Source organism: Centruroides sculpturatus, unplaced genomic scaffold (assembly GCF_000671375.1).
Source record: "Centruroides sculpturatus isolate CEXI.00-Female unplaced genomic scaffold, Cexi_2.0 scaffold1903, whole genome shotgun sequence".
NCBI classification, from domain to species: domain Eukaryota; kingdom Metazoa; phylum Arthropoda; class Arachnida; order Scorpiones; family Buthidae; genus Centruroides; species Centruroides sculpturatus.
Window position 1 is genome coordinate 77,179 of NW_019386068.1, and position 25,602 is coordinate 102,780.

The 25,602-nt window shown below is 30.1% G+C and overlaps 2 protein-coding genes across 4 annotated transcripts in view; one reads left to right on the top strand and one right to left on the bottom strand.

Annotated features, from left to right (window-relative positions):
* LOC111613405 overlaps positions 1–24,974 on the top strand; it is a 32,454-nt gene extending 7,480 nt beyond the window's left edge. For both annotated transcript variants that reach the window (XM_023354752.1, XM_023354753.1), the window contains exons 2-4: positions 21,679–21,737; positions 21,814–21,932; positions 23,994–24,974. In XM_023354752.1, coding sequence (XP_023210520.1) covers positions 21,716–21,737; positions 21,814–21,932; positions 23,994–24,959 — 1,107 coding nt within the window. In that variant the 5' untranslated portion in view covers positions 21,679–21,715 and the 3' untranslated portion in view covers positions 24,960–24,974. The remainder of the gene's footprint in view (positions 1–21,678; positions 21,738–21,813; positions 21,933–23,993) is intronic.
* Positions 17,726–20,239, bottom strand: LOC111613403. 2 transcript variants are annotated; one of them, XM_023354751.1, is made up of 2 exons: positions 17,974–20,239; positions 17,726–17,879 (listed from the first exon to the last, which is right to left on the bottom strand). In XM_023354751.1, the coding sequence occupies exon 1, from the start codon at positions 19,656–19,658 to the stop codon at positions 18,474–18,476; it is 1,185 nt and encodes a 394-aa protein (XP_023210519.1). In that variant the 5' UTR covers positions 19,659–20,239; the 3' UTR covers positions 17,726–17,879; positions 17,974–18,473. The 2 variants fall into 2 exon arrangements, with proteins under 2 accessions (XP_023210519.1, XP_023210518.1); XM_023354750.1 differs by having other exon boundaries at positions 17,736–18,047; positions 18,128–20,239.
* Positions 24,975–25,602: the final 628 nt, after the last annotated feature.

Genomic DNA, 25,602 nt, shown 5'->3' on the forward strand with positions numbered 1-25,602 from the left:
TGTTCCGCGATGAAAACCAGCTTTAAGCAACGGCGTAGTCGAACGGTGTAAGTAATCCTACAATTTTTTGTTTATAGCATAGTTTATACAGATTATTCCCAAAAAATTATACGTATTTTGGAAATGTTGAGTGGAATTAGTCTAGAATCGGTTAATTTTATAGAAGAAAACCTTTCGAACAGCCTTAGTCCGTAAAGTTCCCACCTATCGGGCTGCGATTGGCTCATTCCTACAACGTAATTTTCGGTTAGCGTGGAACGTATCTAAGCGTTATAGGGGGGTCTACTGTATATTGAAATGGAATGGAAATGGGGCACTCTCATTGATAGTATATTGATAATTTTATCAATAGTTAATAACTAAGCAGAAGTGCCATTCTAGTAATTTTAAATCACATCATTAGATTCCTTGTGAAAAGTTAAGTCTATTAGACTCCTTTCTGGTCTTGTTATAGTTTCCCTTTCAATTAACTTCCGTAGCAGACAGACACATTCAGAAGTGTGTGTGTTTAGATATAGGTAATGCTAGATTAATGTTATTGAATTATGATATTAATTTTAATCTTGTATTGGATTTTTTTTAATATTTATTTTTCAACTAGTATTTTAAAAGAAATTATTTAGGAAAACAGTTAAATTATGTTTATCTCAATAATCTCTGATAATTCAAGCTTGGTGTTCCAAAAGTTCACTTAATCCAAACAGCCAAATAAATAAACCACACAAACATTCTTTCTCCATACAAAATAGGCAAAAACACTTACCTCCTACTGTCCAGAATATACTGTATATATGTATATACAATCCCTCGAATTAAAACTTTGTTTATCAGAACAGAAAATCAGTGCCATAGGAATGGGAATGTGGTCTGACTCAAAAATGGAAAGTGGTTGTCATGAATACTAATACAGTAGAACCTCGATTATCCGGATTGTTCAAAATAAACAAAAATTTTACGAATTTGCTGATTTGCACTTGGCGAATTATGATACTGTTTATGTACAGTACATGATGGAATGCATAACTTTTTTTGTTTCAACAACGTCTCACCCAGCACAGTGGTCGTAAACTCTTAAATATATTTTGCGTCGTAATAAAAATATAAGTTGACATACGTATTTATAAATAATTTATATTCAAATTACATCATTTCTATGACGAAGGGCAGCGCATGGGCAACGTGGGCCGCCACCTATGCCTCACGGTTCAAAGGACCTCACGCCTCGAAGGTTTATGCATTACTTAAAAGCTGCGAACGCGCCGAAAAAGTTTTAGTCATCATAAAACGATAAATAGTTTGTCAAATTTTTATTATAAAATCCGTCTTCTTGCGCAACCAGAAGGCCTTTTAAACAATAGGTAGTCTGTTAGCGCTGGTCAGTAGTAGTCCAGATTCAATACAAACGTTTGTTTCTTGAAAATCTGATCACGATTTAAATACAGTATTTATTTTTAATATTACCAATATTTCATCGGAAAGAAAATGTGTTGTATTATCATTAAAAGACAAATTAAAGTATTTGTTTCAATTATCCGAATTTTTCCTTATCCTGACTACCTTCATCCCCAATTAGTCCGGATAATCGAGGTTCTACTGTAGTTATTATTAGACTAATAGTACTAATCTAGTAATATATAGTTCCTCATCTTTTCACTTATCAAGTGTAGTTTGAATGATGTCATGAATATTAGCTTAGAATTACCATAATGCACAAATCAAAAAGGAGGAGGACTAATGTTTTTTATGCTTAAAATGAGCCATCCAAACAGAAAGAGTACTATTTTTTTAAAGACAAAGGGAATTTTTATTCACACGACATTTTAAGCAGCATAATGTGACACTTGATACTGTTTTCTCTCATAAGTTTTTCTATATCCAGCTCAATCTGAGATGTTGCAAAGAGCTTTCAATGTGTTCGTCTCCTAACTGATTTTGATGCTTGTTTCTCGGTGCTTGCATTTTTGAATAAAATTGCTCATAGATGTAAGTGCTGCCAAATAAATTTACCATCTTCAAAGTATGATTTGACAATTTTGGAAAACTCTTCTTTGGTAGAGAGATCTTGTAAATGTCAAGGACTTTGTTACATTTTAAGCTCTACTTTTAACTCTGACAGCAAAAGAAATGGAAAAATGTTGGAAGGCATCCTCACATCATCTGAAATATTGAAAACAGAAGTCAAATTTCTCTTTGAGTTGTTAGATCTTTTCTGCATATTTGTAGAATTATCTGGATTTTCTTTTCTGAATGTTACAAAATTAACGTGATTATTGGTGTAAAGTTGAAATTTCTGCAGGGACAAATTGAATTCATATGTCTTGATTTGATCAAACATTCTGATCCTTTTGGATTTAGTTCATTGAGATTGAGATGCTGAGTAAGATTGATCAAAACTGCAAAATCACACATCCACTCATAATCACAAATTCTTTTACTGGCTTCCTCTTTGAATTAAGTAGAGTTTAGTTTGTTTATTCAAATCATAAACTTTCTTGAGCATCTGAGATATTGCAATTGCACTTCAGATAATCAGGTGCCTTGTCACTTACCAACTGGCTGATTTGGCAACGATTCAATCCATTTCATCTGATAAAATTTACGATCTTCATCTCAAGCGAAGTCATGGACTTCCCACTTTTTATTATATTTTTGGATTTCTCATTGCACTTAATGAAAAATGGAAAAGTTTAATCAGAATCAGTTGATCAAATTTTGAGAACACAATCTACATAGATGTTTTGCTAATATTTCACCTCAATAATTCTAAAGTAGCTATAATTGAGGAAGCAAATGATTGAATTATATTTGAGATAAACTTTTGTCATGAAAGCTCATATATATTCACAGTGGCCAAACTGCAACTCTTGTGTATCGGACCCCTAACCATTATTGCTTAGGAGCATGGGTGTGGGCATCAGCGTCCACAGAAAATTTTTCAGATGGACAAAGCTTGGAGTCAGTTAACTACATCAATAAATTTTCATTTAATTTTTGGGTTTTTCACAAGTAGATTATACAACATAGTATTGTACCAAAGCATTGCATGGTCAAGGATGTAAAGTTACATATATCAGTTTTTTTTTTTTACAACTATAATTTGTTTTACTTGATTCCAAGGAGGCTAGTGTCCTGTTTGTTTCCTCTGCAGATGCCTTAGAAAGGGGTAAATATACTTTGTGTGTGTGTTGTGTGGTTATACATAAAATACTTTTTCAGTATAGAATACGGCTGCCACATATTTCTGATACATAGTATATGACTCCTATCGTGACAAGGTTTATTGTGGCTTCCCTATTATAATAGCTTATTTTGATAGATTTTGAATTGCAGACAACATTGTTAATGGTTAATGTTAAATCACACAACTTTTGGTCTTCAAATTCAAAACATATAAAAATGATATTACTATATACAGTATAGTCTCCAAATAGCAGACACCGATAGAATCTTGGTTGAATTTAAATTTAAGTCACTATGTTACCAACAAACCTGATGGAGTTGAACATACATCATTACATAACTGGGCAGGTGCGTTACATTGATTGGGTGGTGTCTTATAGTGATGGATAGTACATTATTTGCATTATGTGTGATTATCTGATGTTTTTCTCATAATTAATGCATATCTGCCTCTTGTCAGATGTAAAAATTTTTAGGGTCTCTGTATTGCAGATACCTTTGCCTTGCTTGATATAACATAGCCTCAGTTTTGTCATCAGAGGCATATGTTGTTATAAGGAGGAAAAACAAATATCATGTGTGCGACAAGCAATGTACGATCCATCACTATAAATAAGATGCCATCTAATCAACATGCATTTGCTCAGTTACATAATGATGTATGTTCAACTCCATCATAGGTTCATTAGTAACATAGTGATTTAAATTTGAATTTGACCTTTGTTCTTCTTTACATGTTCCATTCATAGAATGCAGAAAACCTGAAGCAGGGCTCAGAAGGAGTTTGAAAACGTTTAACACTTGAAATCTGTCACTGGACCCTACTGAGGTTTTGAGAGGTGTATTATACACTAAGTCCAGTTGGAAGGTGGAAGAACTATTAGATAATCTGAAAATATTTGGATCTTTAAGTTAAATGAATTTTGGAATCAGAAGGTGGAATCACAACCAAAAAAAGGAAAGGTGGATGAAATCTCCCAATCTCATGATGTTATAAATTAAAAAGAAATAAAAATATATATTATTGATGCATCTGTCATGTCTAAGAAAAGCTGATAAAAAGCCAACAGTGCTTCCTTTAGATTGAATGATTGCATAGAAGCCTTTTGCCAGAATGTTGAAGGCGAGTCTGCTCTCTTCAGAGTCTGAACATTTAAATGACACCCAAATGCTTTTATTACTATGTGAACTACACTCACAATAAGCAGAAGCAAGATGGCAGAAGCAGCATTAATAAGCAGGAAGTCATAACATGAAATGTAACTAGATTTCTGGTTACCTTGAAAATTGGTTTTGTCAAAACAAGCATGAAGAAAACTGATTTTTAACTGGATTCCAGATTGTTGTAGATCATACAACAAGAATGCCATTTTTAATTTGATTTTATATTTTGCTAATTGAACTGAAATGAAATCACTTATATATAATTATTAAATAACATGAATTTTATTTAAATTTAGATAATGTTTTAGCAACAGTTTAAAAAATGAAATTATTCTTTGATATTATATTTTCCAAGTTTATAAAATTAATTGCAAGTAAATCCACTCGAATCATATCTTTCTTTTTGTGATTTCGTTTGAAAAAGTTAGTTACAAAATCAAAATTATAATGGTTGTGATTAAATGTAGTAATTTAAGTGGAATATCTTCATGTAATTATAACTTGAATAATTAATAAATTAAATATTTTCTCATAGTTATCATATAGTTAGTTTAACTTTCCATTACAAATTATGCAGCTCTTTAAATTTTGTAGTGATATGTCAGACCAGCATTTCTTACTAATTTATATCATCACTTACATGCACGTCATTCACATTGTTTTTAATGTAACTAATGTTGATTCACATCTGCATAAACAAAAAACAAAGCAGAAATTTGATTTTTATATAAAACTTATTGAGTCATTTACTTATACTACGATTTCTGTTTTCTGCTTATATAAATATCATTGATATAAATATTTTATCTATACAGGTACGCCTCACTTTATGTCAGAGTTCCATTCTGACAACTACCTTGTTAAGTGAATTGGTCAATAAGCAAGGCGCTTGCACCGGGAATATAGGATCATTATAAAATTATAAAAATTATGCAACAAATTTCAAATTTATTCATAAAAAGACATGCATATGTAGGTACTGTACATATTAACATTTGTTTATTTGGTTATCTGGAGCTGTAAAGGGTCCAGGTAAGGGAGATCCTGGCCATTCGCTAGTTTTTATTAGTTTTAATGTTAATCAGGCCATAATTTGACAAACTAAAAAATTATTCCTGAAACCAGTAAAAATTCAATAATTCTCATCTGAATACAAATTTTATACATTGTTTCGGATATCTTAAGACACAAATAACCTAGTTCTATCTACATTTTAATCTAGGTTTCTCACACACTAATCTGATTCATCCATAACTTATAACTATGCAATCAAACTACTAACATATTGCCAGACAAATTGCTGCTGTATGGGAAAAAAAACTACTATTTATCACATTTATCTTATCCTGAAATTTATATATACAGTATAATAACTTTTACAGTAAAAAAACTGTTATAAAAGTAGAGTTACGTCATAAAAACTGGTTTTAAAATTATCTAAAATGACTAATGAATCAGCAGTGTAGTGACAAAATTTATATTTAAAGAAATGATGTAGTTTAAAGAAAGAAACAGGAAACTTTTTAAGAAATATTAAAACAAAAAATCTGAGAAGCATTTATTCGAGATAAAAATAAATCCTGCTTTTATGTAGGTTAAGTCTTGGAAATAGGTTATGATTTAAAGAATACGTTATAACTTATCAGCCATTATTACATGTTTATAAATTGAGAGATTATTTATATATATAATTTATTATATAGAGTATGTGAGTACATACGTATTATACACACAAATTTCTCATGTATAACAATAACTTTNATAAATACATATTAATTTTAATTATATGAAAATAATCGCACAATATTTTATTATAACCGCATTATGTATCTTATTACAAATTTCTATACTACACGTGGAAAAAAAGATAAGATTGCTATTGTATATTTGAATATTAGTGGCGGAGTGGAAACGCTGTATTGTCAGCATCCAAAATTCCAGATTTGCGCATGCGCTTTACGGAGCACCAACCTCACCAGTTTAGCCGGTGGAAGCCTAGGACCTCGGGTGGCTGCTACACGTATAACGCATCCAATTCTATCCAGGACTGGTTCCGGGCTGTTAGCCGCCCACCCGCTAGATATTTGGCCGCCCTTGCCTGATTATGTGAATCACAAGTAGATTTATAACTTAACCCAACCGATAAGAATTTACCTGTCTGTTTTTATGATAGTTTTCTGTATAGTTGACAGAAATTTTAAAAAATCCGTTAAAATATCTGATATATTTATTCCGCTCTCCGATTTTATATTACTCACGGATTTCAATGTTAAACCAGTGATATTACGATTTTGTATCTTTAAGGGGATGTAGAAAAAAATGTGTACAATTCTTGTATAATGTTAAAAAATTAACTGTTACTTTGGTAGCATAATTTACAACTAAATTTAATGAATGAGAGGGATGAACAAGGTACAGAAAAAGCTCTAGAATTTATTTTCCTTAAATTTACGATTTATATATCCGTTTGTCATAAAAATTTGTCTTTACACTTTTTCCCAAGACTACAAATATTCAAGTACAAAGTAACTGGTTTTGACTTATTTCTACTTAAGAAGTAGTTAAATAATTAAGCGATTCGGGAATTGGGGACATAAACAAAACCCTGATGAAAGAGCTGAAATTTTACTTAAAGGCCTAACCAAACCAATCTCTAGCCGAGTACAGTGGGACTGATTTCTTCGAAATACAGTGGGTGATCGGTTAACGAACAGATCGGATAACGAACAAATCAGATAATGAACACTTTCGCGAAAGATTTTTATGTTCGGATAATGAACACCCCATAGAACAAACACAAGAAGAAGCGATGTAAAATAATGAATACCGATTGGTCTTCCCTTGTCTTAGGGCAACAATTCGAAACCTTTCGGAGCGTGGGAGACGTCGACATCGACGCTCAAGCCGGTATATACCGATCGGATAGTATTCCTCCGAACTTTGAAACTCTTCCTTTTAATTCCAGCCTTTTATTTTTCTGACAGAAACAATTCTTTTATGTATTCCCGAGACTGTCGGGTAGGCACTCGTTAAGTTTTGCGTCTGTTTTTCTTTTCAAAAGGTCAGAGTATAATAGCAAAGGTAGAGAGTGGGCAGAAAATGCCTAATGTTTCTGGGCAGTATGGCTTGGAACAGGTCTACAATAGGCCGTAGTTAAATCTTATCTAAGAAAGATACTGTATTATCAAGAAGACTCAAGCAGCTAAAGGAGTAACAAAAATCACATCTGAGATATAAAGAACATCAAAGAGTTCATAATGGAATCCGAAACGGATCTGACGACAGAAGAACGCCAAGAACTCTTGAATGAAGAACACCAAGAAACTCGGCGAGATATGTTTTCTTCTGAAAAAGAGGATTAATGTCGATATCTGTTATTAAAGATCTTTTGTAGTAGTAGGAGGATGTCAAAATAACGATCATAGAATGGCATCCAAACCAGGTTGAGGCTTGGGGATTTCTACAATTGCAATGCTATTAATTANTATTCAAATCATAAACTTTCTTGAGCATCTGAGATATTGCAATTGCACTTCAGATAATCAGGTGCCTTGTCACTTACCAACTGGCTGATTTGGCAACGATTCAATCCATTTCATCTGATAAAATTTACGATCTTCATCTCAAGCGAAGTCATGGACTTCCCACTTTTTATTATATTTTTGGATTTCTCATTGCACTTAATGAAAAATGGAAAAGTTTAATCAGAATCAGTTGATCAAATTTTGAGAACACAATCTACATAGATGTTTTGCTAATATTTCACCTCAATAATTCTAAAGTAGCTATAATTGAGGAAGCAAATGATTGAATTATATTTGAGATAAACTTTTGTCATGAAAGCTCATATATATTCACAGTGGCCAAACTGCAACTCTTGTGTATCGGACCCCTAACCATTATTGCTTAGGAGCATGGGTGTGGGCATCAGCGTCCACAGAAAATTTTTCAGATGGACAAAGCTTGGAGTCAGTTAACTACATCAATAAATTTTCATTTAATTTTTGGGTTTTTCACAAGTAGATTATACAACATAGTATTGTACCAAAGCATTGCATGGTCAAGGATGTAAAGTTACATATATCAGTTTTTTTTTTACAACTATAATTTGTTTTACTTGATTCCAAGGAGGCTAGTGTCCTGTTTGTTTCCTCTGCAGATGCCTTAGAAAGGGGTAAATATACTTTGTGTGTGTGTTGTGTGGTTATACATAAAATACTCTTTCAGTATAGAATACGGCTGTCACATATTTCTGATACATAGTATATGACTCCTATCGTGACAAGGTTTATTGTGGCTTCCCTATTATAATAGCTTATTTTGATAGATTTTGAATTGCAGACAACATTGTTAATGGTTAATGTTAAATCACACAACTTTTGGTCTTCAAATTCAAAACATATAAAAATGATATTACTATATACAGTATAGTCTCCAAATAGCAGACACCGATAGAATCTTGGTTGAATTTAAATTTAAGTCACTATGTTACCAACAAACCTGATGGAGTTGAACATACATCATTACATAACTGGGCAGGTGCGTTACATTGATTGGGTGGTGTCTTATAGTGATGGATAGTACATTATTTGCATTATGTGTGATTATCTGATGTTTTTCTCATAATTAATGCATATCTGCCTCTTGTCAGATGTAAAAATTTTTAGGGTCTCTGTATTGCAGATACCTTTGCCTTGCTTGATATAACATAGCCTCAGTTTTGTCATCAGAGGCATATGTTGTTATAAGGAGGAAAAACAAATATCATGTGTGCGACAAGCAATGTACGATCCATCACTATAAATAAGATGCCATCTAATCAACATGCATTTGCTCAGTTACATAATGATGTATGTTCAACTCCATCATAGGTTCATTAGTAACATAGTGATTTAAATTTGAATTTGACCTTTGTTCTTCTTTACATGTTCCATTCATAGAATGCAGAAAACCTGAAGCAGGGCTCAGAAGGAGTTTGAAAACGTTTAACACTTGAAATCTGTCACTGGACCCTACTGAGGTTTTGAGAGGTGTATTATACACTAAGTCCAGTTGGAAGGTGGAAGAACTATTAGATAATCTGAAAATATTTGGATCTTTAAGTTAAATGAATTTTGGAATCAGAAGGTGGAATCACAACCAAAAAAAGGAAAGGTGGATGAAATCTCCCAATCTCATGATGTTATAAATTAAAAAGAAATAAAAATATATATTATTGATGCATCTGTCATGTCTAAGAAAAGCTGATAAAAAGCCAACAGTGCTTCCTTTAGATTGAATGATTGCATAGAAGCCTTTTGCCAGAATGTTGAAGGCGAGTCTGCTCTCTTCAGAGTCTGAACATTTAAATGACACCCAAATGCTTTTATTACTATGTGAACTACACTCACAATAAGCAGAAGCAAGATGGCAGAAGCAGCATTAATAAGCAGGAAGTCATAACATGAAATGTAACTAGATTTCTGGTTACCTTGAAAATTGGTTTTGTCAAAACAAGCATGAAGAAAACTGATTTTTAACTGGATTCCAGATTGTTGTAGATCATACAACAAGAATGCCATTTTTAATTTGATTTTATATTTTGCTAATTGAACTGAAATGAAATCACTTATATATAATTATTAAATAACATGAATTTTATTTAAATTTAGATAATGTTTTAGCAACAGTTTAAAAAATGAAATTATTCTTTGATATTATATTTTCCAAGTTTATAAAATTAATTGCAAGTAAATCCACTCGAATCATATCTTTCTTTTTGTGATTTCGTTTGAAAAAGTTAGTTACAAAATCAAAATTATAATGGTTGTGATTAAATGTAGTAATTTAAGTAGAATATCTTCATGTAATTATAACTTGAATAATTAATAAATTAAATATTTTCTCATAGTTATCATATAGTTAGTTTAACTTTCCATTACAAATTATGCAGCTCTTTAAATTTTGTAGTGATATGTCAGACCAGCATTTCTTACTAATTTATATCATCACTTACATGCACGTCATTCACATTGTTTTTAATGTAACTAATGTTGATTCACATCTGCATAAACAAAAAACAAAGCAGAAATTTGATTTTTATATAAAACTTATTGAGTCATTTACTTATACTACGATTTCTGTTTTCTGCTTATATAAATATCATTGATATAAATATTTTATCTATACAGGTACGCCTCACTTTATGTCAGAGTTCCGTTCTGACAACTACCTTGTTAAGTGAATTGGTCAATAAGCAAGGCGCTTGCACCGGGAATATAGGATCATTATAAAATTATAAAAATTATGCAACAAATTTCAAATTTATTCATAAAAAGACATGCATATGTAGGTACTGTACATATTAACATTTGTTTATTTGGTTATCTGGAGCTGTAAAGGGTCCAGGTAAGGGAGATCCTGGCCATTCGCTAGTTTTTATTAGTTTTAATGTTAATCAGGCCATAATTTGACAAACTAAAAAATTTTTCCTGAAACCAGTAAAAATTCAATAATTCTCATCTGAATACAAATTTTATACATTGTTTCGGATATCTTAAGACACAAATAACCTAGTTCTATCTACATTTTAATCTAGGTTTCTCACACACTAATCTGATTCATCCATAACTTATAACTATGCAATCAAACTACTAACATATTGCCAGACAAATTGCTGCTGTATGGGAAAAAAAACTACTATTTATCACATTTATCTTATCCTGAAATTTATATATACAGTATAATAACTTTTACAGTAAAAAAACTGTTATAAAAGTAGAGTTACGTCATAAAAACTGGTTTTAAAATTATCTAAAATGACTAATGAATCAGCAGTGTAGTGACAAAATTTATATTTAAAGAAATGATGTAGTTTAAAGAAAGAAACAGGAAACTTTTTAAGAAATATTAAAACAAAAAATCTGAGAAGCATTTATTCGAGATAAAAATAAATCCTGCTTTTATGTAGGTTAAGTCTTGGAAATAGGTTATGATTTAAAGAATACGTTATAACTTATCAGCCATTATTACATGTTTATAAATTGAGAGATTATTTATATATATAATTTATTATATAGAGTATGTGAGTACATACGTATTATACACACAAATTTCTCATGTATAACAATAACTTTTATCACCATAAATATATACACAATTAAATTAATCAATGATATTTACTAATATAATCTGAAACACTAAATCTAACTTTCTGTATACTTGTAAAGTCTGGAGAAATTCATTTTAGTTTGTTTAGTTTAATTATTTTTTTCAGTAAAATTTAATGTATTGAAAAATCCAGTTGTGTAAATATAATAATTTTTTTTTTCTATTGAATAATGAGATGATAGCCAATCCAGATAAAAAAGAATATCTTAGCTTTGACTAGAACTTTACACTTTTGTTGGAATTGGGTTTCCCCAATACAATTTTTAGAATTAGACTTCCAGTCAGACAGAAAACTTTAGATTTCTTTGATTACAGGTAATTAGGTCCACCAGAAGACCTACCTATGTTAAAGATTATTAATTTCTAACTGATTTGTATTTTGTTTGAATTATGTATGTCTCAAACATTTTGAATACCTGAAGTCTGTATTTGTTTGGAAATTTACATGCATTCTAGAAAAATTTATAAATATAATTTGAGACTTAATAATTACAAATTGCAGAAAATATATCTTATTGCATATAACATTTGTCTATAAACAATAATTCCACAATCCCGATTTTTGATTAAAGTCAGAGGATCTGCCGAATTAGTGGGCTATAATAAGGTTAAGTTAATAATGAGATACAAAGTAACTTGGTCCAAAAGTAGGTTTAACTGTCTGCTTGTAGACAAATTACTTTGTATCTAATTATTAACTTAGCCTTATTATAGTTTGAAAATTTGACATTGTTTGGCTATTACATTTGTTGGCATTAGATGCAGGTAAAATACAAAAGATATGTCCTTTCATTTGACATGGTACAGTAACAAAGTTTAAAAATTGATACGAAAATGTGCATTTTTTACCAACATAGTGTAGTGAATTTCATTAGATGTAAATTTGTCATTTATAAATTCTGAAAGTAATAAATCATTTACTGAAAGTTAATGTACACTAATAATAAAACAGTAATGTCAGATTAACTCTTGGATTAGAACTTGGCTAATTAGAGGTATTTCTTAATTAATACATCATGTTAAATTTAATACAATATGGCAATGTAACTACCTACCTTCAGTCCAAATTACATAATATTTATTTAATTAACTGTTCTAGTGTGATATTTAATCTGGCTTTATTATTTGATTATTAATATAATTGAAGCTTGGTTGTCTGTATGTATTTAACGTATGTGCTTTGATGCAAAATAGAATTCAAAGAACATTCCATACAAGTTTAGATAAAGTCTGCAAGATGTATTTTAATAGAACAACTTGTAATATATAGGATGGTCCAAAAGTCAGTTAAACAAGATTTTTTAAGGTTTGTTAGAAATTTGTGTTAAGATTGTTTGAAGATTAGTTAGAAACTAGTTTGGAACAACTGTTTATTCTTACTAATGCTTCATTTGCTTCATTGATATTTCGGGTCATTCTGTATATGCTACCTTGATTGAAAAGAGTAAGAAATGATGTACAGTACTTCATTTCATATAATTTTCAATGTAGAAAAATACTGTATACAGTCAAATTTCTGAACAATGGCCACTGACAAAATGTAAGAAATGTGAGTTGTTTGGAGGTTATTTTACTGTATTTGCATTTCAAATAGAAATGTTCCTGAAAAATGGCCATCATTTAGTGGCATGGCTGTGTAATACAAATAGAAGATACACAGGGTTTTGAACTAAAATTAAGTATCAGTAACAGACAAAGTAGTCACACTTCCAGTTTTCTCTCTAAAAAATCTAAGAATATCTCAGCGAAGGTAAAGATTTAGACTTATCTGGAAAAAAAAAATCTGAAAGAACCACAAAAATAATTAAGTTTAATTTATTTAACTGCTGTAATTCACTATATTACAATTGAGGTAATCAAATTAAATCAATTATAAGTGATTATAGGCACATCATTTCTTGGAAGTGGTTACGATTAATAAATTTCAATTCAAGTTCGATACGTCTGCATAAACCATCTGACCAGACAAGCTTTAAATTCTGCTATTTTCATGTAAGTTGAATGTTTATCATCATTTTTCTATCTGGATACTAGACAGAAATTGATACAAATATTTAAAAGAACATTGAATGTGAATTAAACTTATACAGTAGAACCTCGATTATCCGGATTGTTCAAAATAAAAATATTACGAATTTGCTGATTTGCACTTGGCGAATTACGATACTGTTTATGTACGTGATGGAATGCATAACTTTTTTTGTTTCAACAACGTCTCACCCAGCACAGTGGCCATAAACTCTTAAATATATTTTGCGTCGTAATAAAAATATAACTTGACATAAGTATTTATAAATAATTTTATTTTCAAATTACATCATTTCTATGACCAAGGGCGGTGTAAGGCATGGGCAACGTGGGCCACCGCCTATGCCTGGCGGTCCAAAGGGCCTCGCGCCTCGAAGGTTTATGCATTACTTAAAAGTCGCGAACGCGACAAAAAAATTTTACTCTGCATAAAACGATAAATAGTTTGTCAAATTTTTATTCATAAAAATGCAGTTTCAACTGCTTTTTATTTTATAAAATCCGTCTTCTTGTGCCACCAGAGGGCCTTTTAAACAATAGGTAGTCTGTTAGCATTGGTCAGTAGTAGTCCAAATTCAATACGAACGTTTGTTTCTTGAAAACTTGATCACGATTTAAATACAGTATTTACTTTTAATATTACCGATATGTCATCGAAAAGAAAACGTGTTGTATTATCATTAAAAGACAAAATATTTGTTTTGATTATCCGAATTTTTCCTTATCCGGACTACCTTCATCCCCAATTAGTCCGGATAATCGAGGTTCTACTGTATTTAAAACAAAGCCATTCATTACATTTGGTTGTAGCATTTAATTAAAACAAACAGAATAAATGAGGCATATTTTAGCGACAAATAATTATATACATCTATTGCAATCACAAGTTCTTCTCAACCCTATTGAAATCTCCATGTGGTCATCATTTGTTCAACTTTTCAAGCAGCTTGGCCATCAAACATGGTGATGAATGTTAGCTGAAGTTTATTAAATTGAAACTGCTGGTTTATCAAAGGTTATAGTGTGGTTTTTGTGTTCAGTTCTAAATTGGTTAAAGTTACGCATTTAAGATAAAAAATTTTTATCAATTATTTGGTTATATTGTTTTGGCTTAAAATTCTGAAATTTATAAATTTAATTTAGAAAGTTTTATGTACATTTATTTTTTATTAATAAAAGTATCTGAGTGGATTTCAAATCACACAAAAATTAATGCATTTAACCACTTAAAAAACCAAAATCATATAAAGATAAGGTTATATTTCACTATTAAATTTAATTGAAAGAATTGAATAAACAGATTTCTTCAAGTACCAAATATAAGATATATTAGATTAATAAATTTAGTATGAGTAGTAATAAAACCAAAGCCAGAGGCTAGTTAACATATCATCCTGGCTTATTGCCAGACTGATCGTTATTAATGTGTTTTTTTTTTAGTTTTGTCATTGAGTAAACAAACGACTTCATATAAAAATCTCTGTATATTAATAATGTATATCAGCCAATATACAATATTAATACAATATATATAGAAATTTTATAGGAAGTTGTCTCTTCTGTTTGTCACCAATTGAAGGAAAGAAAAGATGGATATCAACTATACATTACTAGTACAGTACTCCTCACTTTACGACCTATCTGCTTAACGACCACTTGCACTTACAACCAATCAAGTTTTGACCTGCAGTTGTAATTTCGGGGAATCCCCTTTCTCAGCTTGAGTGTCGGTCAGTGGGGAATGGTGACATGCGCACTGAGCGTATATAGGTTTGCTATGCACTTCTTCAGTCAATTTCATTCCGACAAGCAGACACTGTGTAACCTTAATTTTTTTTTTTTTTTACATATTTGTAACCCCAAAATAATACAGATGTCGATGAAAAGAAAAAGTATGGTATCATCTGGAAAAATTGTTAAGAAATGAAAAAAAAAAAAACTATCGACCTTGAAATGAAAATAAAATCATACAAGACTACAAAGCTGGTAAAACGGTTAAAGAAATAGCATGTGACTTGAAATTGGCACATTTGACAATTTCAACGATTTTAAAGGATAAACTTAGAGTGAAAGAGGCAGTGAAATCATCGACAAGATTTGAAGCTATAATAACTAAGCAATGGAAAGGTCTTGTTCATGAGATGGAGAAATTAATGGCGATCTGGTTTGACAACCAGATGCAAAATAATATGCTGATAAGCTTTTTAATAATTCAAGCTAAGGCATGCAGTATCTTTGAGACTAAAGGCACGTGAAGGCAAAAAATCAACAGAATCATTTACAGCAAGCCTTGGATGGTTTCAACGATTTAGGCAGAGATGCAACCTGCATAATTGGAGAATCGGCGGTGAGGTGGCAAGTGTGGATGTAGAAGCAGCACAAAAATTTGTTGATGAATTGGATGGAATAATTAAAAAAGACTTCTACTGCCTGAAACAGATATTCTATGTGGATGAAACCAGGCTTTGGTGGGAAAAAAAATGCCTGAAAGGTCCTATATGCACAAAGAAGCTAAGGCAATGCCCGGTTTCAAGGCTTTTAAAGACAGGATCATGTTATTGGGAGGGAATGCTGCTGGGCTCACATTAAAGCCTTTCCTGATCTATTGCTCCGTAAACCCATGTGCATTAAAGAACGTTAGTAAAAACAGTCTGCCTGTTTACTATCATGCAAATAAAAAGGCATGGATGACACAATTGTTATTTGAAGATTGATTTTTGAACTGCTTCATACCCTCAGTCCAGTATTATTGTTTGAAATTGGGAGTTCCTTTTAAAATTATTTTCCTGCTTGATAATGCTCCAGGCCACCTTCAGGACACCTTGATGATCTACACCCTGACATAAAGATAGTGTATTTTCCACACAACTGTTTTCCTACAGCCAATGGATCAGGCCACTATAGCTACATTCAAAGCATTTTATTTGTGTATGACTTTTTCCCAAGCTGTAGCAGTAACAGAAAATGATGTAGTAACCCTTTGTGATTTTTGGAAATTGTACAATATTTTAGATTGCATTAAAAACATTAAATCGGCTTGGGACAAAGTGACAGATAAGTGTATGCAAGGCATATGGAAAAAATGCATAAAAAGTTTCATGAACAATATCTAATTGTTTGACAATCTTGAACAAACTGATGTAATTCAAATAATTGCAGGCCTTGCCAATGCACTTAATTTAGATGTTGAAGTGGAAGATATTGCTGAATTAATGGATTATGATGATGGAGAGCTAACAAATGAGAATTTAATAGAGTTAGAAGCGATGCAGCATTCGGAAGAGGAGGAAAAAACTGGAGAAGTGAAAAAGAAATGTCACGGTACATGGGTTAGCTAGTGTGTTCTCCAAAATTAATGCGGCTATGTTGGAACTTGAGGCTATGGATCCAAATACTGAACATTTTAATAAAGTTGAATGTGGGATGAGTGAACTTTTAAAGTGCTATAGAGAAATTTATTAAGAAAAAAAGATTATCTCAAAGCAAACCACACTTTCTTTTCGACTATTACATCCAGGACCTCCACCTTTGAAGGTACAACTTCTATTTCATCATCATCATTTTAAAAATTGACAAGCTTACTGTTCACTAATTTTATTAATGGTAATATATACACATTTATGATTTTAGCCATTGCCAAAGGAAAATTTATTTTACATGATTTACATATTGAGGCAGATAAGAGCCTACAATAAAATCAACTCTGCCATAAGAATATTTGATCATGATGTGTGAAAAGGATGAAGAAAGATGCCAAAATCCTTTTTTTTTTCTTTTGATTTTATGTGAAAATTTTTAAAAAATTGTTTTGTGAAATTTTTAAATGTAGCCTGATTTTTTTAAGAGTCATAGTGGAAGCTAGATTATTTTGGGAGTAAAATTTAACTATTGACAAAGGAATTTTTTGGCCTAAAGATAAAAAAGATTCATCTTGTACTAAAGCACAATTGTTTCTAGACATTTAGAGTGGTCCAAAAATTGGTTAACTGGAATATAGTTTTTAAGATTATTTTATAATTAGGAAATTTTTCATTAAGCAAAGGATCATGCAAAATTCTAAAGATTAATACAATGGACTGTTTGGTCCTTAATATTTTCTTCAGCAATGTTTTAGAATAAAAATTAACCATTTATATAAAGAAGTTGTAAACATGCTATATAATTTTTGATGACAATATTTTTATGCAATATGCTTCTTGTCTAGTCTTGTGTACAAATATACGAGCTCTAAGACGGCTTTTCTTTTTCACTAGACTTATTACACCATCAATGAAATGGAAAACAAACTTTAGAAAAATTTTTTATTTATTTGAGAATGCATTTCGGATAATTCTATCCCTTTTCAACTCGTGTTACAACTATGCAGGAAAAATTAGCATAACGGGTACAAATTAGTAAAAAATTTTTTACAATAATGTTATAAAATTGTAAAAGAACATACATGAGACTTACATGGACTATGAGAAACGCAGGAGTTGTGACATTAGAAAAAATATGGATGGTGATTATTACTTAACCGGTACCAGCTACAATAATGATTAAATTGGAAAAGATTTACAATAGGGAACAATTAACATAGATGTAAAAAAAAATTTTTTGAACTTACAGCAAACGTGACGGCCTGGTACATAGTGTTGAAAAAAATTATCCCAGTAAGCATGACACAATGTTGAGTTAACAGAATCAGAAAGGAGGGAACAAAAACAGATTGTTTTAGTTTACAGTAGAGTTTCCTAGGGTGGGATGGTCCATAAATTGTAAGTGGGAGAGGATGCATTAGGAAGGCATCCCCTTGAGAAGGAGGAGAGAGGTAGTGGGTGGGGTGGACATAAGGGAAGGGGGATCGAAAAAAACAGGTGTTTTGAGGGGTTAGGGAATTGTAGAAGAGTGGAGGAGGAAGGGAAAGTGAGACATATGGGTGCCCTGCTGGGTGCCGAAATCTAACACATTAATTAAGTGCTATTGACACCCCCTTCTGAGTTTCTTTTGGTCAAGTATGGATACCAAGTTTCATGTAGTTTTTGACCAATATTATTATTCATTACACTGTCTTTGTTTTTAAGGATCTCAAGATGTTCATACCACCTCCTTTTCTGTGTATGTAATTCTTTTTTGACAATTTTTACACTTTCTTTTAAGATTTGACAACCTTCATTGTTACAATGAACAGCAACAGCTGAGTTACAATTATTATATTTAATTGCGGCTATGTGTTCTTTAAATCGGGTCTTCAGATTTCTACCAGTTTCACCTATATAAGACTTTGGATTAGTGCAGTTACAGCTGAGTTTGTAAATTATGTTTTTTTGGTCCCATATATTAGTATTATTATTAGTACTATGTGGGTTTATCTTGTAATTTAAACAGGGAAACTTTTCTGGTGCTAAGGTTATACCATAATTATGTGATACGGATTTGATTCTTTCAAATAAGTTTTGTTCATATGGAATTTTAAAATATTTTTGAGTGGTGTTATTGTTTTTGTGTTTTTTAGTACCTTTGATATTGAGCCATTTGTTGAGTGTGCTTTTGTTGTAACCATTCATTAAAAATGTCTTTATTACATCTTGTATTTCCTCAGTTCTATCAGTTTCACTAGTGGTGCGTTGTACAATTTTGTCAATGTACATGTAAAAAATGTTTTTCTTTATGTAAGAGGGTACCTCAGAAGTGTAGTGTATGATACTGTCAACGGTGCAAGGTTTTTTGTATTTTTTAAAGGTGGTTTTGTTGTTAAGCCTAGTGACGAGGATGTCAAGGAAAGGTAACTGGCAGTTAATTTCAGGTTCTAAGTCAAATTTTATATTAGGGTCTATTTCATTAACAAGGGCTAGAATCTGGTTAGTGTTTATAATGTTACTGTCATAAACAATGAAACAGTCATCCACATAGCGTTGAAGGTTTTTTATGCCCGTAATGCTTGCAACCTTTTTATCAATGTCGGTCATGCTGAGATCAGCTAAAACGGGGCCTATTACCGAACCTATCGGGATACCATCATTTTGCCTATAGAATTTCCCTTCGTTTTTGAAGTAGTTGTTTTCCAACACAAGGGTTGTCATGTCTATGATCCATTGGTTACAGTTGTAGGTCTTCAAAGTTTTTAAGATTCTGTTTTGCTTTATCGATGGATACATGTTGCGTACATCAAGTGAGGCTAGCCTATAGCTTGGTTTAAACGTTACAGTATTTAATTTTTGTATGAAGTTATCGGTACTATTTATACTATGAAGGGACTTCTCTAAAACGTTTAATTTCTCCTTTAGAAGTAATTCGAGGTTGTAAAATATATAGCCTTTTATGTCTACTAAAGGTCTATAAGTAATAGGATCTTTATGAGTTTTGACTCTATAGGAAAACTTCGGTATTCTATTATCATTTCTTAAGACAAATTGCTTTTCAGCCGCATTAATAAGATTTTGTTTTTCAAGTTTTTCAAGGGTAGTTTTTAATTTCTTGGTGAGCGAGTCAATAGGGTTGTTAGTAAGTTCCGTATACGTATTTTGATTAAGTAATTGCCTGTAGATGGTTTCATCTTGATCCTTACTCAGTATTATTATTTGTTTCGTTTTATCCGCTTTGACAATTAATAAGTTGTTATCTTTTAAAAAATTTTTTAGGTTCTCTATATTACTCTTATACCTAATAATTTTGTTTTTCCTCTTTTTGTTGGTTTTATATTTAAATAGTTCATGTTGAAGTTCTTCTCTTAATTTGATTTTTTGTGTAATAAGTCTAGTGAAAAAGAAAAGCCGTCTTAGAGCTCGTATATTTGGACAATATTTTTATTACTTATTTTTCCTTCAAACTGCATAATATTGTAATATGTACTGTACATAAGACTGATATTTTTCACTTTATACAAGTGAAAACCATATTCGTACTATCTATATTTTACATATTGTTAATTAAATTTTATCATTTATATCCCGATTTATTTTAATCTGTATTACATTTAATTGTTATCTAATGTAATAACTGTTAAATTTATTATTGATATAACTAAAAAAATTAAATTATGTTTAACTGAAAATGCTGTCTCATTATAAAATCAAAATTATATCTCTGAATTGTGTAAGATAGTGAAAATAAACTTTGACATATTTCTTCTGTGTTTGTTTACGGTAATAAATAGCTTCCTACATGGCTGTAAATAGTCGTTTGGTCAACATGTCTGAAATTTTCTAAGATAATCTAATTGATATCGTAATGAACTAGCATAACAAATTTGTAGATAAACATGTTCCTTCAAATGTATACAAAATTTGCTTAAAATTTAAACAGTTAATAGTTATATTAACAATTATTTATTAAAGTATCTAATTTTTAGGTTTTATGGTAAAATATTGTTAATTTGTAAGACAATTGGATTTATATTAATTTATTTTAATGTGAAAAAATTTAATGGGATTGTAAAAGGAGGAAATTCTTTAAAAGGGAAGTTGTACACTTCTAACTTTTGTCATTCCTTATCAGTAAAGAATAGCTATTGTCGTAAAAATTATTCATGTACTAATAGCAGTTATAAATAATGTTTGCGATGGTTTTTTTTTTATGTCGAAGTTATATTATTTTAATGCATTATCAATTGATTAATTAGTGCAATATAAGCTGATAATTTTATAAGAAGTGGCTTAAACAAATGTTGGAGATTTTTATGGTAATTATTGATTAAATTTGTGGTTCTTATAATTACAAAAAGATAGGAAACTGATAATTTTTATAAAGTTTTTTTTTCCTTCTAAAATATTGCTACTGTAGTTGCTTGGCTGTGTGCCAGCTTGTGTTTCTATCATAAAAAAAATTATTCTCCTTGATTAATCGTTAGATTATTGTGATGTAAATTCTTAGATTTTTCTTACGTTATATTGAAAAATATATTAAGTAATCTGTTATTATTTGTACTTCCTGTAAGAATGATTTATTTTTAAAGTAAACACTATAATTTTATTGGTAACAATTGTCAAGGGTTTACTTGTATGCTTGAGTGATTTTCTTTTTTAATATGAATTCAGTTGTGAAATTTGTCTCACTGAAATTCTTTAAATTTGTACAGGATTATTCATCGGAGTTATTGACATTTAAGTTTTATAAAATTATATATTAACAAGAATTTGGAGGAAATTTAATTTAGTTTATCCTTTATTTGCATTTCAGACAGCCCTTAAAGGAGATTAGCTTCACAAATATTTCAATGGCTCATGGAAAGAAAGATGGTAATTTTAATTAGAACTACTTGAAGTTTATATAATTAAAATATACTTTTTTATATAACTTAATTTTTATTTTAAGGTTTCAGCTATATAGATGGTATTCCTATTAAAGTTATTGAAAAATACCGCCCGCCAAGAAAAGTCATGTTGCCCATTGCTTGTCATATTCCCGATCTGACACCATTGCTGAAAGAAGAGGTGAGTTATAAAATTTTGATTTTTAATCTAATTTAAGGGACTGCCATTTCACTAAAGATAAAAAGTCTTTTACTTAAGTGAACTTTTTATTGCTTAACATAAGAAATAAAACATTCACTTTAATGTGGATTACTACAAAGAATACAGAATATAATTGTTCTTGAGTAATGATCTGTAATGTAGATTATATGTTTTATTTATAAAACAAAAATAAAACTTTCAGTTAATTTAGATTTTAAGAAATTATACTTGATGCTGGCATTTTCATAGCTGCATTCTTTATCAATATCTTGAGGCTGTAAAGTTTGAATAAAATTTTTTAACCTTGAATGTATCTACATTGCAAATATAAAATTATTTTACTGCGTTATGAATACTTATGATTTTTCTAATTTACTTTTGCACTTTCTTTCGTTTTTAATATTGAAACACATTATCCTCCATTTTAACCATAAAATTCTGAGATTTATAAACATTAAACATTTCAGGACAAAACTGTATTGCCATAAGATCTAATATTCCAGTCTGAACAATTTTATTAAATGTAAACAAATCAAAGAATTTCAAAAATTTTAAACTCTTCAAAGAATATATTTAAACCAATTGACAGTTTCTAAAACATTGAAATTTAGAAGTGTTAAAACCAGATAGAGCTGGCAGATTTTGCAGTGCCTAATTCAAGGAATGTTCTTTCTTCTAAGGATTGTAGAGAAGCTTACAATCATGACAGAATCATAATAAAGTGATTTTGACCCTTGGGTATTAGTTATAATGTTATTTCATGATACCAGAGATAGAATTACAACTTTATAACCAATATACAAAAATTTTTGAAAAAATTTATTCAAAATTATTTAAAATATCTTCGTTTCATTTTATTTATGTTTGATGTTTGGAAAGGCTAAGATTGGAATATTAGATTTAATATGAGACAGTTTACTCTGAAAAATTGTTTAATCTTAATAAATTCTAAACATTTCAAACTGTTTTGAGATTTATGATTTATTTTTTTTAAGGAATCATTTATCATTGATGAGTGGATTCTGTCAATTATTCTTTACAGATGTAAATATACAATTTACATCTGTAAAGAGAAAAAAATTGTATATTTTGATACCTGTATTAGTTATTTAATAAATGTTTGATAATTGTAGAAACTAATTTAAAAATAATGAGATATAAAAAAATATTTGAAAATATTCAGTAGTATGAAAGTTTTAAACAAAACGTACATCCAAAGTATTGTTTGCAAATATATACACAGCAAATGCAATTTTTAAATATTTCAGCATCAAAAAATATGATGTTTCCTAAATGTTAAGACAAAACAGTTTAAGGGAGTTTCATACTAGTTTTATTACTTACAATATTATAGATCAATATGTTTACCTTCATTTCTGTTGAATTTCATATATTAAAAATATTTACTATAAAAAAAAAAAGTTTGGTTTTAATATAGCTGGGCAATTTAGGAATGCTTTTTATAGAACAATTGTGTTCTGTTTGATTTATGGGCAGTCAGTTAACTTGTAAACCAAGTTAGTGGATTTTTCCAAAATACTTTTATTTGAATTATCACATTTCTTTTTAAGAAAGGAAAATCTCTTACTTTACAGATGACAAATTTCTGAAACTGCGTTATTCTATCTTCCTCAGACTGTTCTGAATCATTAAAAAATAATTAAAATGATTTTTTTTAAGACTATCATGTACTTGATAGAACTTAGCTTCATTTCATTGAGTACTAACTGATTAAGAACAAATATAATTTGATTTTAAATTATGTTAATTTCTATCTTATCAAAATTTAAAAATTAAGATAGAATTTTTAATTTATATTGATTTAAAAGCATTTCATAATAAATTTTTTTAAATACTGATTTGAGACACTTTTTGGATTAAATTATCTATAATTATTTAGAAAAAATATTTTCACCCAAGCATTGCATTACTTACCAAATGATTTATCTATAAGTTAAAAATAATAATAATTAAATTAATATAAACAAATATAATAACTTAGTTTTAAATACAAGTATTGATTTTGAACTTTCTTTACAGTATGACTTTTCTTTGGAAAACAAAGTTTTGAAATGGACAGAAAATTACAGACAAGAAATAAAAGAAGTGGAAGATGCAAAAAGGAAAAATATGGCTTCCGAAACAGAATTTACGAAACCGGATATTTTGAGTGAATTAAAATTGCCAGATAGTGAAGAAAGGGTAATGCAAAGTGACAGCTGTGAAAAACAGACAGACAGTGATATACCTGTGAATGCAAATTTTGTTCCAAAATGGCAAATACATTCAATACTAGAACCTCAACAAGTTCCCTGTCAGTCAGTAAGTAATGGGTTAGAAAATGTTAGATTAAAAAATATTAATATTTCTGACTTTGAAAGTGAATCTACCAGTCCGTTTGATTATGTAGAACTCCAAACTATCAATGATTTAGAAGAGTTGAATAGTGTCTTCCAAGACATGAATGTTGTGAAACACAGTACGAATAATGCTCTCGAACGAAATAACCCTTCGAATGTTTCATTAGATGTAGGTATTTGCCACACGAATTGGGAATTTCAAAACAGATTTCAGTTCGGAAATGATAGAACTGTTATGAAACGCACGCTTTCACAACCCATCTTTGAATCGGCCGTGCGCCATCAAAATCACTCTGCAAATCAGTTTGTTGCCACATCGGTGACAAGTAACCCATGCTTGAAACAAAATACTCTAGAAAATTCTTATAAGATGTATTCGGCCTCATTGGGAAATCCACCAACTGAGGGTAGTGCCCTATTTAATAATACATATAACTTTAGTGATAAAGATTCTAACTGTTCCCCTTATTCTTCGTTAAGTGCTTCTGTAATCAGAAACTCTAGAAGTATTTCAGATTTAAGAAAAATTACAGATTTAAATGCAGAAGAGGATCACACGTCCTGGAGACCAAACACACCTCCACTTAAATCTTCTAAATCTGTTTCTGTAGATGTGAGTATTTTATTTTCTATTTTAATCACATAAATATGTTCTTTTATATCTAAAGGCTGGTTCTCATAATTTATAGAAAAATTTTTTCATTTATTATAATTCATTATAGATAAATGCAAAATTACTTAACGAAATGTTTAAAGTGTATTTTAGATAACTCTTCCATAAAATATATCATATGGAGGTAATTGATATCAATATATTGCAAATTGTGTTTGTCCATGGAACAAATATTTTATTTATTATGTAAGGGGTAAAACGTATTAATGAAAGATTTTAATAAAAATTTAGTTTTAGGCTAATAGTAAGCCAACAGTATATTTGTATGAAACTTTTTGTTGTGTTCATATTAGATGTAATGTAGTTTTCTATTTGACTTGAGTACCATTTTCTTATTCATTTGCAATACATGTTGATTTCAGATGAACTGTTTCTTTACAATAAATTCCATGTATGAAAAACTTATTATTATTCCAGTTTTTAGCACGTTCCACTATAGTGGTGAAATGCTTATGTTATGACTTTTGTTTGTCTATCTGATTTCTATGCACATGCACAATGACTTCACTTTTGTTACGGGTTATGTTCCATTCAATCCATTTATTGTGCATGTCCACGTGCATACACAACTACTACTTGATTCCAATAATTTATAAAATTTATTTTAAACAAAATT

Coding starts and splice junctions, on each gene's coding strand:
- LOC111613403 (XM_023354751.1), bottom strand. CDS start 19,658: ATGTATCCATCGATAAAGCAAAACAGAATCTTAAAAACTTTGAAGACC.